We start from the raw sequence: 12247 nt of genomic DNA, 5'->3' as shown, positions 1-12247 counted from the left end.
CGGAAGCACGTTCATCTTGATCGAGTTGATTCTGCCCAGCCAAGAAAGATTATGGGAAGACCAGTCCGCCAGTTCCCTCCCCAAGGATTGATAGATTGCTGTGTAGTTCAGTTTATGGAGATGTTCTATTCTGGACGATAAGTTTATGCCTAAATATTTAATATGAGACTCACTCCACTGGAACTTGAAAGAAGATTGGAGAGGAAGGACTTCCCGGGAGTTGACCGAGACATTAAGAATGGAGGATTTGTCATAATTTACCTGTAGTCCCGAAACTTTCGCAAATTTTTCTAGTACTGAACAAATGTTTGGTAGGGTGGTTGTAGGGGATGAGACAAATAAAAGAAGATCGTCCGCAAACAGAGCACATTTGTGTTCAGAAGGCCCGCAAAAGACTCCTTTGATGTTGGGATCCGCACGGATAGCCAACGCCAAAGTTTCTATGGTGATTGCAAAAATCAGAGGTGAAAGAGGGCATCCTTGCCTTGTGCCTTTTGAGATTGGAAAAGGGTCTGAATAGAACCCCTGATACCTAACTTTAGCTGTGGGTGTGGAATATAGTGAGCGCATGATACCCATAAATTTACCACTAAATCCCCATCTGGTTAGGAGCGTGAAAAGGTATGACCATTCTACAGAATCAAACGCTTTCTGCAAGTCAACCGAAAGCAACAGTCCCTCCTGGCGCCTCAAACCATCCCACCCTGATTGGAGTACCGTGATAACATCCACTGCCCTTCTAATTTGGTCTGGACCCTGCCTACCTGGCATAAAGCCCACCTGGTCTTTATGAATATATGTAGTTACAAAAGAGGATAATCTATTAGCTAGGATTTTAGTTAGTATTTTCAAATCGTTATTTATCAGGGATATGGGTCTATAATTGCTAACCTCTCCAGGGTCTTTGTCGGGCTTGGGGATAACGGAGATGAAGGCCGAGTTACTGTCTCTGTCTAGTGGGTTGCCCGAGCGTATTTCGTTAAAATATCTGACTAAGTGGGGGGTTAACGATGGTTGGAAAGTTTTATAATATAGGTTAGGGAAGCCATCCGGGCCAGGTGCTGAATTCAATTTAAGCGATTTAATAACCTCTGTGACCTCAGACTCTGTAAAGGGCGCATCAAGCTCAGCTCTATGGTCAGAGGATAGAGTAGGAATATTGAGATCCGAGAGAAAATGGTCCAGTTCCGAATCAGCCCCTGCCTTATCTGAAGAATACAGGTGTCTGAAATAGTCTGCAAAGGCCGGCAGAATGCGTTTGGGGTTTTGAGACTTTTGACCCCCTGGAAGAGAGAACTTGGGGATATGGGTCGCACGAACTTGAGGTTTCAGTTTAGATGCCAACATGGACCCTATTTTATCTCTGTGGTGATAAAACTTGGCTCCCTGCCATCTCAGATACTTTTCCGCTGAGCTGGTGAGGGCAAGGTTAAGTGCAGCCCTGGCCTCATCCAACGTGTGTATGGGAACAGAGGAGGGTTTAGCCTTATGTTTAGTGAGCAGGGCAGAATAGTCACGTTCCAATTTATCAATAAGTGCCCATCTTTCCCGTTTAAGTTTTGAAGACATTCGGATCAAGGTGCCCCTAATGGTGGATTTAGGAGCCGCCCACAACATCTCCGAGGATGTGTCCCCGGTATCGTTGAGAAATGAAAGACTTTTTTAACAGTATGCAAGAACAAATGCTTTCTACTATGTTAGCAGTATGGTCTAACTTAGCTACAGCTATCAGAGAGGAACAGGTAGATCCTTCTTTAAAAGCAGGGACTTCTTATCAAGAAAACCCTCTCAGTATAGCAGGGCCTGCAGCCACTACAGCAGCTACACAAGGTCTTCCATCAGCACAGTTGGAAGATGAAGATATATTCCCAGAAGATAACTGCTCAAATTCCCCATCCTGTTCAGAGGATGGGGATCATAGGGACTCAGATACCTCTGAGGAGATAGTCTACAAAAAAACTGTTTGGATTATAAAATATGCAGTCTTCTTCAAGCTATATATGCTACAGAAGAGATTCCTGATTTACCTAAGGAGGTCTCAGCACAAGACAAACTCTACAAAGGGATAGGAAGAAACCCTTATACGTAGAGTTTTTCACATTCATCATTTTTCACATTCATCATTCCCTAAAGAGTCTAATCCTTCACCAATGGCAAGTGCCTGAAAACAGGTTAAGCAAAGGGGATTCTTGGAAAAGAGGATTTCCCTTTAAAGATGAGGATGCAAACAAATTCCTTAAAAGGCCAAAAATAGATGCCCCCCTAGCACAGGTCTCCAGAAAATCAGATCTTTCCTTTCTTGATGCAAGTAGTATCAAAGATACTATGAATAGGAAAGTAGAGACATTTCTGGGAAAAGCTTGGGATTCCAATGCTAAAGCAATGGGGACAGCCCTAGCAGCTTCCTGTGTCACTAGAAATGCTTTCTCCTGGGTCGAGAGATTAAATAAAAGTTTCACTAAACTAAAAACCCAGGATATCCAAGACGCCCTGTCATCAATTGCCAAGGCAGTAGCATATCTGGCAGACGCTGGGCTAGAATCAGTGGAAGCCACTGCCAAAACAGGGGCACTCATGAACTCGGCCAGAAGGGCCATTTGGCTTAAGGAATGGGAAGGAGACATCACGTCCAAGACCAAGCTCTGCGGTCTTCCATTCGAGGGATCTCTCTTGTTTGGTTCAGGACTTGATGAAGTCCTTTCTAGATCCTCAGAAAAAGGGGTTAAATTTCCCACAAGAACAGAACAAACTAATAAGAAGTTTTTTCGTGGCCCTAGGGATAATAAGCAGCAAAAGAGAAAAAATTGGAGCTTCCGAAGGGATAAGACAAGAAAAAACTTTCCTTCTTCCTCCACTGCAGCTGCTAGGGACAAAAAAATGACTTTTCTGTCATAATAGGGGTTGGACTGGATCTTTTTTTCCCAACAAGAAAAGTGACAATCTTCCCCTTTCTCCCTCAGCATCCTGCAAATAGACTACAATCCAAAAACTGCTCTTCTAGTCCCTCCAAAAACAACCCCTATACACACTCCCAAAAGAAAGGCAAGGGAAAAGCCCAGGATGCTTCCAGGAATTCTAAAACTAGGGAAGTTACTTGTAACTATTCCAGTACCAAAAACCCGGTATTTCCGAGTGTCTTGTTCCCACACCTTAGTGGCTTCAAGACCTACGGAAAAACATTACCGGATCAGGATTCAAAAGAATACAGGAAGCATCCCAGCCACTTCAGGGACTCAACCCCTTGCAAAAGAACTAAGGTCCTTCCAAATACACTTTTGGGCAAGAAGAATAAAATCCTTGCGCAAGGGACCCATCCTCCTTCCACAAGGCCAGAACTCTCTGAAGTGGGGGTCCAACCAAGTCAGCATTCAAAGCAAACTGGTTGGGCTGAGAGTTCAAAACAGACAGTTGCTACGCAAACCAGCCAATGTCTTCCCTCCTCTGGTGCCTATTCCAGAAATACTGCACAAACGGACCAGGTATCAGGGACGGAGTTTAATTCGGTCCATTCCCAGACCTCTCCAAAGAGCAGCATCCCTATCCCAAGAAGTAATGCCCATGGCTCGCCAGTGGCATCTACCAGTTCCCTCGGACCCTATGTCCCAGGGATTAAAAGAACATCAGTACCCAGAGTTCCTTCCAGTGACTCCCTGGATACTGAAAGAAAAATGCTTAAAGCAAAGGGATGCTCAGATAGATACACTCTTACTGAGTAGAAAAACAGTCACCAGAAAAATCTACACTAAAATATGGAAAAGATTCGGTACCTGGCGGAAACAAAATAATTTTGCTTCTACCTCTACTCCAATTATTTTGGAATTTTTGCAAGATGGAGTAGACAAGGGTGTGGCAGTTAACACCCTCAGGGTACAAATTACAGCTCTTTCCGTTTTTCTAGACTCCAGTTTGGCAAAAGATCCACAGGTTAAGAGATTTTTGTTAGTCAGGAGTAGGGTTACTCCCATTACTAAAGACAGGTTTTCTCCCTGGAACCTAAATAAGGTCTTAGAGGCATTATCTAAAGATCCTATTGAACCTATAAAAGAAATTTCTTTAAAGTTTCTATCCTTTAAAAATAACTTTTTTGTTAGCCATCACCACAGCTAGAAGAATAGGTGATTTACAGGTTCTGTCTATTAAAGAGCCTTTTATGTTGGTCTTCCCAGATAGGATAGTCCAAAAACCATATCCCTTATATTTACCTAAGGTAGCATCCTCTTTTCATAGGACGCAGGAGATAAATCTACCTTCCTTCTGTGATAAACCACAAAATGACAAGGAAAGAACATTCCATTGTATTGATGTGAGAATAGCTATTCTCACCTATCTAGAAAGAACAAAAGCTTTCAGGAGATAAAACCATCTACTGGTCCTTCATTCTGGGCCTAGGAAAGGTTTGCAGGCTTCAAAACCTTCACTAGCAAGGTGGATTAGCCAAGCAATTACCACTGCTTATTAATTATCAGGTCTTCCTGCTCCAACCAAGATAAAAGCGCACTCAACAAGAGCCGTCGCCACATCCTGGGCTGAGAAGGCAGGAGCCTCATGGGAAAAAATCTGCACTGCAGCCACCTGGTCTAGTCATGACACCTTCCTGAAGCATTACCGTATTGAAATACTGTCTCAACAAGACCTAGCCTTTGGCCAAAAAGTCTTGCAGGCAGTGGTCCCACCCTAAGGTAGGCAGGTCTCTATTATCCTCTCACTGTTGGGCCGTCCTGGAAAAGTGAGGAGAGAAAACCTACGGTTAGTTCACCGGTAACAGTCTTTTCTTACGAGCCTTTCCAGGACAGCCCGCCTACCCACCCTATTTAAAGGGGTGCATGATGTTATGCATGAGTGTAGGTGATAAATGCCTATAATATTGTCTGAACATTTTCCTCAAAAAATGTAGGTTGTTGGAAGTTACTCTATTACAACTGGGGCTAGAGGGGAAGGTGGGGCCTTTTAAATGTGCTTAATTGATTGTGTTTCCTGTAGGGAGGAGCCTATCATCTCTCACTGTTGGGCCGTCCTGGAAAGGCTCGTAAGAAAAGACCGTTACTGGTGAACTAACGGTAGGTTTTTTTTATAACCCTTTTTATAGAATTATGACTTCTGTTTTTTTTCTGCACAGGTGGATTGATGAACCATTTTTTGGTCATGCTTGTCTTGTTACAACAATACAACAAAGTTACATGAGAAGCAAGCCATATGGATGTTATAAGTGACTGAAAGTCTTTATTGCAGTTCACTGGAAGATTCACACAGGACACAAGACCTATCCGTGTTCTAAATGTCATGAATGTTTTGAATGCTCTTCAACATTGATCCAACCTCAGAGGACAACAAACGAGAAGTAATTTTAGTGCTCTGGAAGTGACAATGTCTTTACTGTAAAGTCCAACCCATGTATATATGAGAAGTCATTTCAGAAGATATTTCTTGTTTGGAATGTGATAAAGGTTTTACAATGGAGGCAAAAGGTATCGCACACCAGAAGGTTCACACTGGAGAGAAATCATATCAGTGTTCTGAATGTGATAAAACTTTTACATTGAAGTCAAATCTTATCATACACCAGAGGATTCACACTGGAGAAAAGCTGTATCAGTGTTCTGAATGTGGCAAAGCTTTTACACATAAGTCAAATTGTATCAGACACCAGAGGGTTCACACTGGAGAGAAGTCATATCAGTGTTCTGAATGTGGCAAAGCTTTTAGAACCAAGAAAGAGCTCATCACACACCAGAGGATTCACACTGGAGAGAAGTCATATCAGTGTTCTGAATGTGGCAAAGCTTTTATAACCAAGAAAGAGCTTATCAGACACCAGAGGATTCACACTGGAGAGAAGCCATATCAGTGTTCTGAATGTGGCAAAGCTTTTATACAGAAGTCATATCTTATCACACACCAGAGGGTTCACACTGGAGAAAAGCCATATCAGTGTTCTGAATGTGGCAAAGCTTTTATAACCAAGAAAGAGCTCATCGCACACCAGATGATTCACACTGGAGAGAAGCCATATCAGTGTTCTGAATGTGGCAAAGCTTTTATAACCAAGAAAGAGCTTATTAGACACCAGAGGATTCACACTGGAGAGAAGCCATATCAGTGTTCTGAATGTGGCAAAGCTTTTATAACCAAGAAAGAGCTTATCAGACACCAGAGGATTCACACTGGAGAGAAGCCATATCAGTGTTCTGAATGTGGCAAAGCTTTTATACAGAAGTCACATCTTATCAGTCACCAGAGGATTCACACTGGAGAAAAGCCATATCAGTGTTCTGAATGTGGCAAAGCTTTTATAACCAAGAAAGAGCTCATCGCACACCAGAGGATTCACACTGGAGAGAAGTCATATCAGTGTTCTGAATGTGGCAAAGCTTTTACACAGAAGTCACATCTTATCAGACACCAGATGATTCACACTGGAGAGAAGTCATATCAGTGTTCTGAATGTGGCAAAGCTTTTACACAGAAGTCACAACTTATCAGTCACAAGAGGATTCACACTGGAGAGAAGCCATATCAGTGTTCTGAATGTGGCAAAGCTTATACAGTGAAGTCACATCTTATCAGACACCAGAGAGTTCACACTGGAGAGAAATCATATCAGTGTTCTGAATGTGGCAAAGCTTTTACAGTGAAGTCACATCTTATCACACACCAGAGGGTTCACACTGGAAGGAAGCCATTTTAATGCTTTGAATGTGACAAAGATTATACAGTAAATGCTGTGCTAATGTATCACCAGAGGATTCATAAGCTTCAGCTGCCGAAAGGAAACTCTGGAAGAAGGAGGAATAATAAAGGATTTGCGGGTGTCCCATTAGTTTCACAGCCCCAATGTCATCCCACAAGCTAGGGAAGACGTGAAAAGATAAAATGTGACTTTAGAAAAAAAATGAACTAAAATCTGTGAGCAAACTGGAATGTAATGATTGGATGCACTAAATGTAGTGCTTATGTCCATCAGACACACACCTAGAAGGCCTGTAAATATTATACCTTTTTCTTTATTTTTTTTTTTCAGATAAGTATCAGTGACTGAACTGTTTTCCTCATGATTCTCATCTTTTTATTTTTTTGTTTATGGAGCTTTGACTGAACATGTAATTCATTTTCATCATTCACTAACTGAGCCGTGTTCCCAAGGGTTTTCTTCCTTGCCTGAGTGAATACATGACCAACACTGCCTCAGTACCAGAGACTAGGATGGATCTTGCCAAGCCTCTTAAGCCTCAGTGAGTCCCTTCCAGGTTCTTCTGACTGTTGATACACCATAATCCAAGCTTTGGGGCTCCAGCTATGCTCACCTTATCCAAACTTCCTCTCCCATGATCAATGCCTCCTTTCCATGTTTCATCTCCTCTCATGGATGACAGCTTTGCAGGCAGGTCTGTGGTTGGGACACCAGCCAGGGAGAAGTCTCTGTTCAGTAAGAAAGTAACTTTCTAAGCTACTGTAGGCCTTCAACACTGACTTTCTGCTGTTTATGGGATGCATTTAACAGAACCATTTAATTTCAGCTGGCTACTTTGTGTTACATTTGGTTCCACTGAAAGTCTCAGGGATTCCATCTGGTGAAGAAAGAATGTCCTTGATATCTTCTTCCTCTGTCCAGCTATTATTCATCTCCATAGACTATTCACACAGCATAACTGCAAGAGCTCTGAGCTTACCAAGTGTGAAGTGTGTGGTCACATTCTTATCACTTTTGAGGACTGACATTCCTCCAGTTGGAGTTCACTTTAACCTTTTTGCTGCCTGACCCCTTTTTTTCAGTTTTTGCACACGTTTAAAAATCATTTTAGCCTTGAAAATTATGTAAAACCCTCAAATATTATATATTTTCTGAAAGCTCCCTAGAGAATAAAATAGTGGTAGTTCAAATTTATGTCACCCGATATTACCTTAAAGGTATAGGAAACATAAAATTAAAGTAAAAAAAAAAAAAAAAACAATGTGAACATTAGGGTGAACATATACAATAAATCACCCACATTTTGGTAAAATATAAAAGAGGTTGCGCTGAGTAAATGGATGCCAAATTTGCCAAACCTTAAATTTGTGTGTGCCTGTGAAATGGCAACAAACTTCAGTCCCCTATATTTTCTATAGGCAATGCTTAAAAAGCCCCTCCCCCCTATATGTATCAGTTTAGTGTTATGGAGGAGGTCTGGTGCTAGAATTATAGCTTTCACTCCCGTGTGCATGGCAACATGTGAATCGCAATCAACTTTTTCACTTGTAGGTGCCCCTGACACATGCGCTTACGTTTCTACGAGCATATATGTGGAGGTGGAGGGCCTCAAAATTTCTTCGGGGGGGGGGGGAATTTTATGTGCTTTGGTGTAAACTATTTTTTTGCAAAAAAATAAAAATATTAGTTTTACTTCCCTTTCATCACATAGGGGACAAAAAATCCCCCAATGTGATGGGTTTTTTTTAACCTCTTCTGGACCGGAAGATTTTCCCCCTTAATGACCAGGCCATATTTTGCGATTCGGAACAGCATTACTTTAATGGACAATTGCGCTGTCGTGCGATGCTGTACCGAAATAAAATGTCCTTTTGTTCCCACAAATAGAGCTTCTTTTGGTGGTATTTCATCATCTGTGCGATTTTTATTTTTTGCGCTATAAACAAAAAAAAGAGCAACAATTCTGAATAAAAAAAAACAATATTTTTCACACTTTCTGCTATATAACATTCTCAAAAAAACAAAAACAAATGTAAAAATTGAATTTTTTTAACATTTTAGGCCAATTTGTTTTCTGCTACATATTTTTGCTAAAAATCACAATAAGCGTATTTTGATAGGTTTGCGCAAACCAATCATGTCTACTAACTACGGGAAAGATTTCCATCTTTTTTTTTTTTTTACTAGTAATGGCGGTGATCTGCGATTTATAGCGGGACTGCCACATTGTGGCATACCGGACCCCTAACTGACATTTTTGACACTTTTGGGGGGACCAGTGACCTTACTACAGTAACCAGTGCTAAAAATATACACTGTTACTGTAATAATGAAGGAGTTAACATTGTGGGTGATCAAGGGGTTAAATGTGAGCCTAGGGGAGTGATTCTAACTGTGGGGGGGTGTGGCTTGTAAAATCATCTTGGAGACCTGTGATCCTATATAGAAGGATCGCAGGGGCTCTATGTTTTCCTACATAACCGCACCCAACACTGGCGTTTCGTATATATGTACACAGGAACTGGGGGGTGTATCAAATGGTGGATAACAACAAAATTTATAATTCAGGTATACTAGATAGCCACTGACATATCTCGTGAATATTTAGAATGAAAGCAGGCACCAAGAGCAGTTTTGATAGAAAAGCATAAAACAAAACTTTACTGGACATCATAATACATAAAGCTTCCTTACACATCTTAAAAATTACTGTAAACATCACACAAAATACTTAGACATAAAAACCCTTTTCCCAAAAATATGAAATTATACTTAGCTCTGGTAGTTGTAACAGCTTCCAATGGATGTCTGCAACAAAAGACAAAGGTCTTGGCCGCATGTTTCTCCAAACAGCCAAAATGAACAAAAGCCAGCAAAGCTACATCATGGATGTTTTCTCAGTGTGACTCTCCAAGGAGTGAGGGTGATCGAAAAGAGGCTTTCTCATGCAAATTAACCCTTTTTTATAGTACTGTGCACAAGAAACCGCCCACAGGATGTGGTCATACCTCTTGTCCACTCACAGGTCATTTTGAGTGAGGTCATCCACACATGGCTGCAACTCCCCCCCCCCCCACAAGCACATGGTTCATTAAATATGCGGCAGCCATTTTAGAACCACCTGTAGGTGAGAGATTATTATTATTACACATGTATTGGGAACATTTGTAAAAAATCCACAACTGATACAGGGGGTTACATTTTTTTTGTGTTTTTTTTTATTTACAATGTGATACTTTAAGTTTGTTTTAACTTTTCCCTCAACTTTATTTCTATCACATAGGGGGTTGATAGTCCTTCATGTGATAGCATATTGCTGGTCACAGGTCCTCTTTAAAGAGACGTTAGACCCCTAATGTCACCTCTGTACCCCAAAAAAAGATGGTCAAGTACAGATTTGAGTGAAAGGGTTACACTACTGTACATCTGCCAGATCTGTATCTGAGGAGACCATAAAAGCAGCATTAGAAAGAAATGTGAGCATGGCTTCAGTCAGGCGATGGTCCTGGTGGTCATGGTCTTGTTCTCCTTCAGGTCCTCTAACCTTGTAGATGGTGACATGGACTTGTTGTGTGGGAATGAGCAGGAGGGGCTCGGGGTTATCTTCTACCCAATGAGCTTGTTATGGATAAAAGATGAAAGTGTCTTCTGGGAATTTACAGGGATTTAGATGTTTAGAGGGCTACATAAGTGGGCAGGGCTGGTATTAATGAGGGGCGTGTCATATGATAATCAGTTTCTTAACATAGATGATATAAATGGTATAAATAGATCCTTGAAATGTAAACAATCTATCTCTTTTCTTCTGTTGGTAAAGTGTCACATATATATGCTTAATAAAGTTGGATGATATTTTCACCTCACAATACTGTGGTCTGGGTTCTTCTACAACACATCCACCCAAAAATGTAATCTTCCAGTTATAGGAGTCTGGTGGAATGGGTGACAAGCTGATTGTATCTCTTGTATTGAAATCTGTCCTACAGATCACGTTTCAGAGGACAGGGATGAGGTCGAGGGAAACCACCCCCCATATATTATGGGCCTGGCACACAGTACCATTCACATACAGTATGGTTATGGGAAGGATCCTTCTTCTACCAATCATGATGGAGGATTTGGCTATTCTAATGATCAGGGCCGCACCCCTCAGTAGAGACAGGGTCTATCCCATGACTATAGGCAGAGACCCTCTAATAAGCAATGGCAGTGTCCTTCTTCATCTCATGGCCAGCACCAGAATTATGATGCAGACCATTGGGGCAATGGGCAATCTGATTTGGACTACCAAAATAATATCCCTGTGCAGAATAATGTTTTCCCACTTGAGGATATAGAGGGAGCTAGGGACAACTACGGGCAAGGTCCGTATAGGCCTAATTATTCTGAAAATACAGGCCCTAGCAACAGTTCCAATTACATCAATAACGATATTGAAGATAGGCATCCTACTAGCCACGGTACAGAACAACAAAGATACCCTGGGCGGGGTTTTCCCACATCCAGTGAGGACATCAAGTGCCCGGGCCGAGCAAAGAGAGGGACTAGAGGGGGGAGGAGAATACAATCTAAAAAGAAAAAAGACAGAACCGCTGTTGGTATTTTCAATCTGAGCCGAACGGTTTTAAGTGACTCTGAAAAACGTATTCTTGATAAAGGTTTGAAGATCGCCCCCCCCCTCCCCCCCCAAAATGTTTGAAAAAATTTCAAACTTATATGGATGTGCACAGATTTGTGCGGAAATTAAATATTAAACGCTATATGATTAGTAATCCAGTTAAAGAGAATCAATTAATTACTACTGAATTTCAACATTCTGGTTTGGCAAATGTGTCTCTTTTTAACCCCCCTGGGATCTTTGGCTCCATCTCTTAGGGTATTTCGAGATGTGGTCCTTAGGGACCTGGATGGATTGAACATCCGTAAAAATAGGATGAGTAATGATTTACAGGTTGGGTTGGATTCTCTATGCAATAATAAAGATTTAGTCATTAGGCCAGCAGACAAAGGGGGTGGGGGGTTGTGATTTTGGACAGGCGTGATTACATGGCTGAGATGCACCGAATAATTGGTGATAGACAAACCTATACCCTACTTTTAAAGAACCCAATCTCTCAATACAAAAAAAAGAGCTGGAAACTATCATCCCTAAAGGTTTTCATCTAAACATTCGAAATAAAAAAGAGCCTTTTTGGTGCCTAGATGTCTCCCTAAGATACATAAGAGTCTCACCCCCCCCCCCCCCCCGGGTCGCCCCATAGTCAGTGGCATTGACTCTGTGATGTCCCGGGTGGGGAAATATATTGACTCTTATTTACAGTCACTAGTTCAAAAAATGCCCTTGTATATTAAAGACACCAGGCATGTTATCCATTTACTGTCAGGATATACACCTAAAGAAGGTTTGTGGTTAGTAACAGCAGATGTTACTTCATTGTATACCATCATCCCTCATAATTTGGGTCTAGGGGCTGTTAAGTTATATTTGGACAGGAACTCTAACATACCAGATTTACACGTGTCCTTCATCATGGAACTTCTGAAATTCGCAACAACACA

General features: G+C 41.4%; 1 protein-coding gene across 1 annotated transcript in view; it reads left to right on the top strand.

The window, feature by feature from the left end:
* The window catches only part of LOC309548369 (uncharacterized protein), a gene marked incomplete at its 3' end in the record, with an annotated part of 923844 nt that overhangs the window by 252392 nt on the left and 659205 nt on the right, over positions 1 to 12247 (top strand). Inside the window, 1 exon segment of the mRNA XM_082248307.1 lies at positions 5732 to 6658. Coding sequence (XP_082104433.1) covers positions 5732 to 6658 — 927 coding nt within the window.

Source organism: Pelophylax lessonae (assembly GCF_965119305.1).
Source record: "Pelophylax lessonae genome assembly, chromosome: 2".
In the NCBI taxonomy this organism is placed as follows: Eukaryota; Metazoa; Chordata; class Amphibia; order Anura; family Ranidae; genus Pelophylax; species Pelophylax lessonae.
The sequence above is the reverse complement of the archived record's forward strand: the minus strand, read 5'-3'. Positions and strand labels throughout refer to the sequence as shown.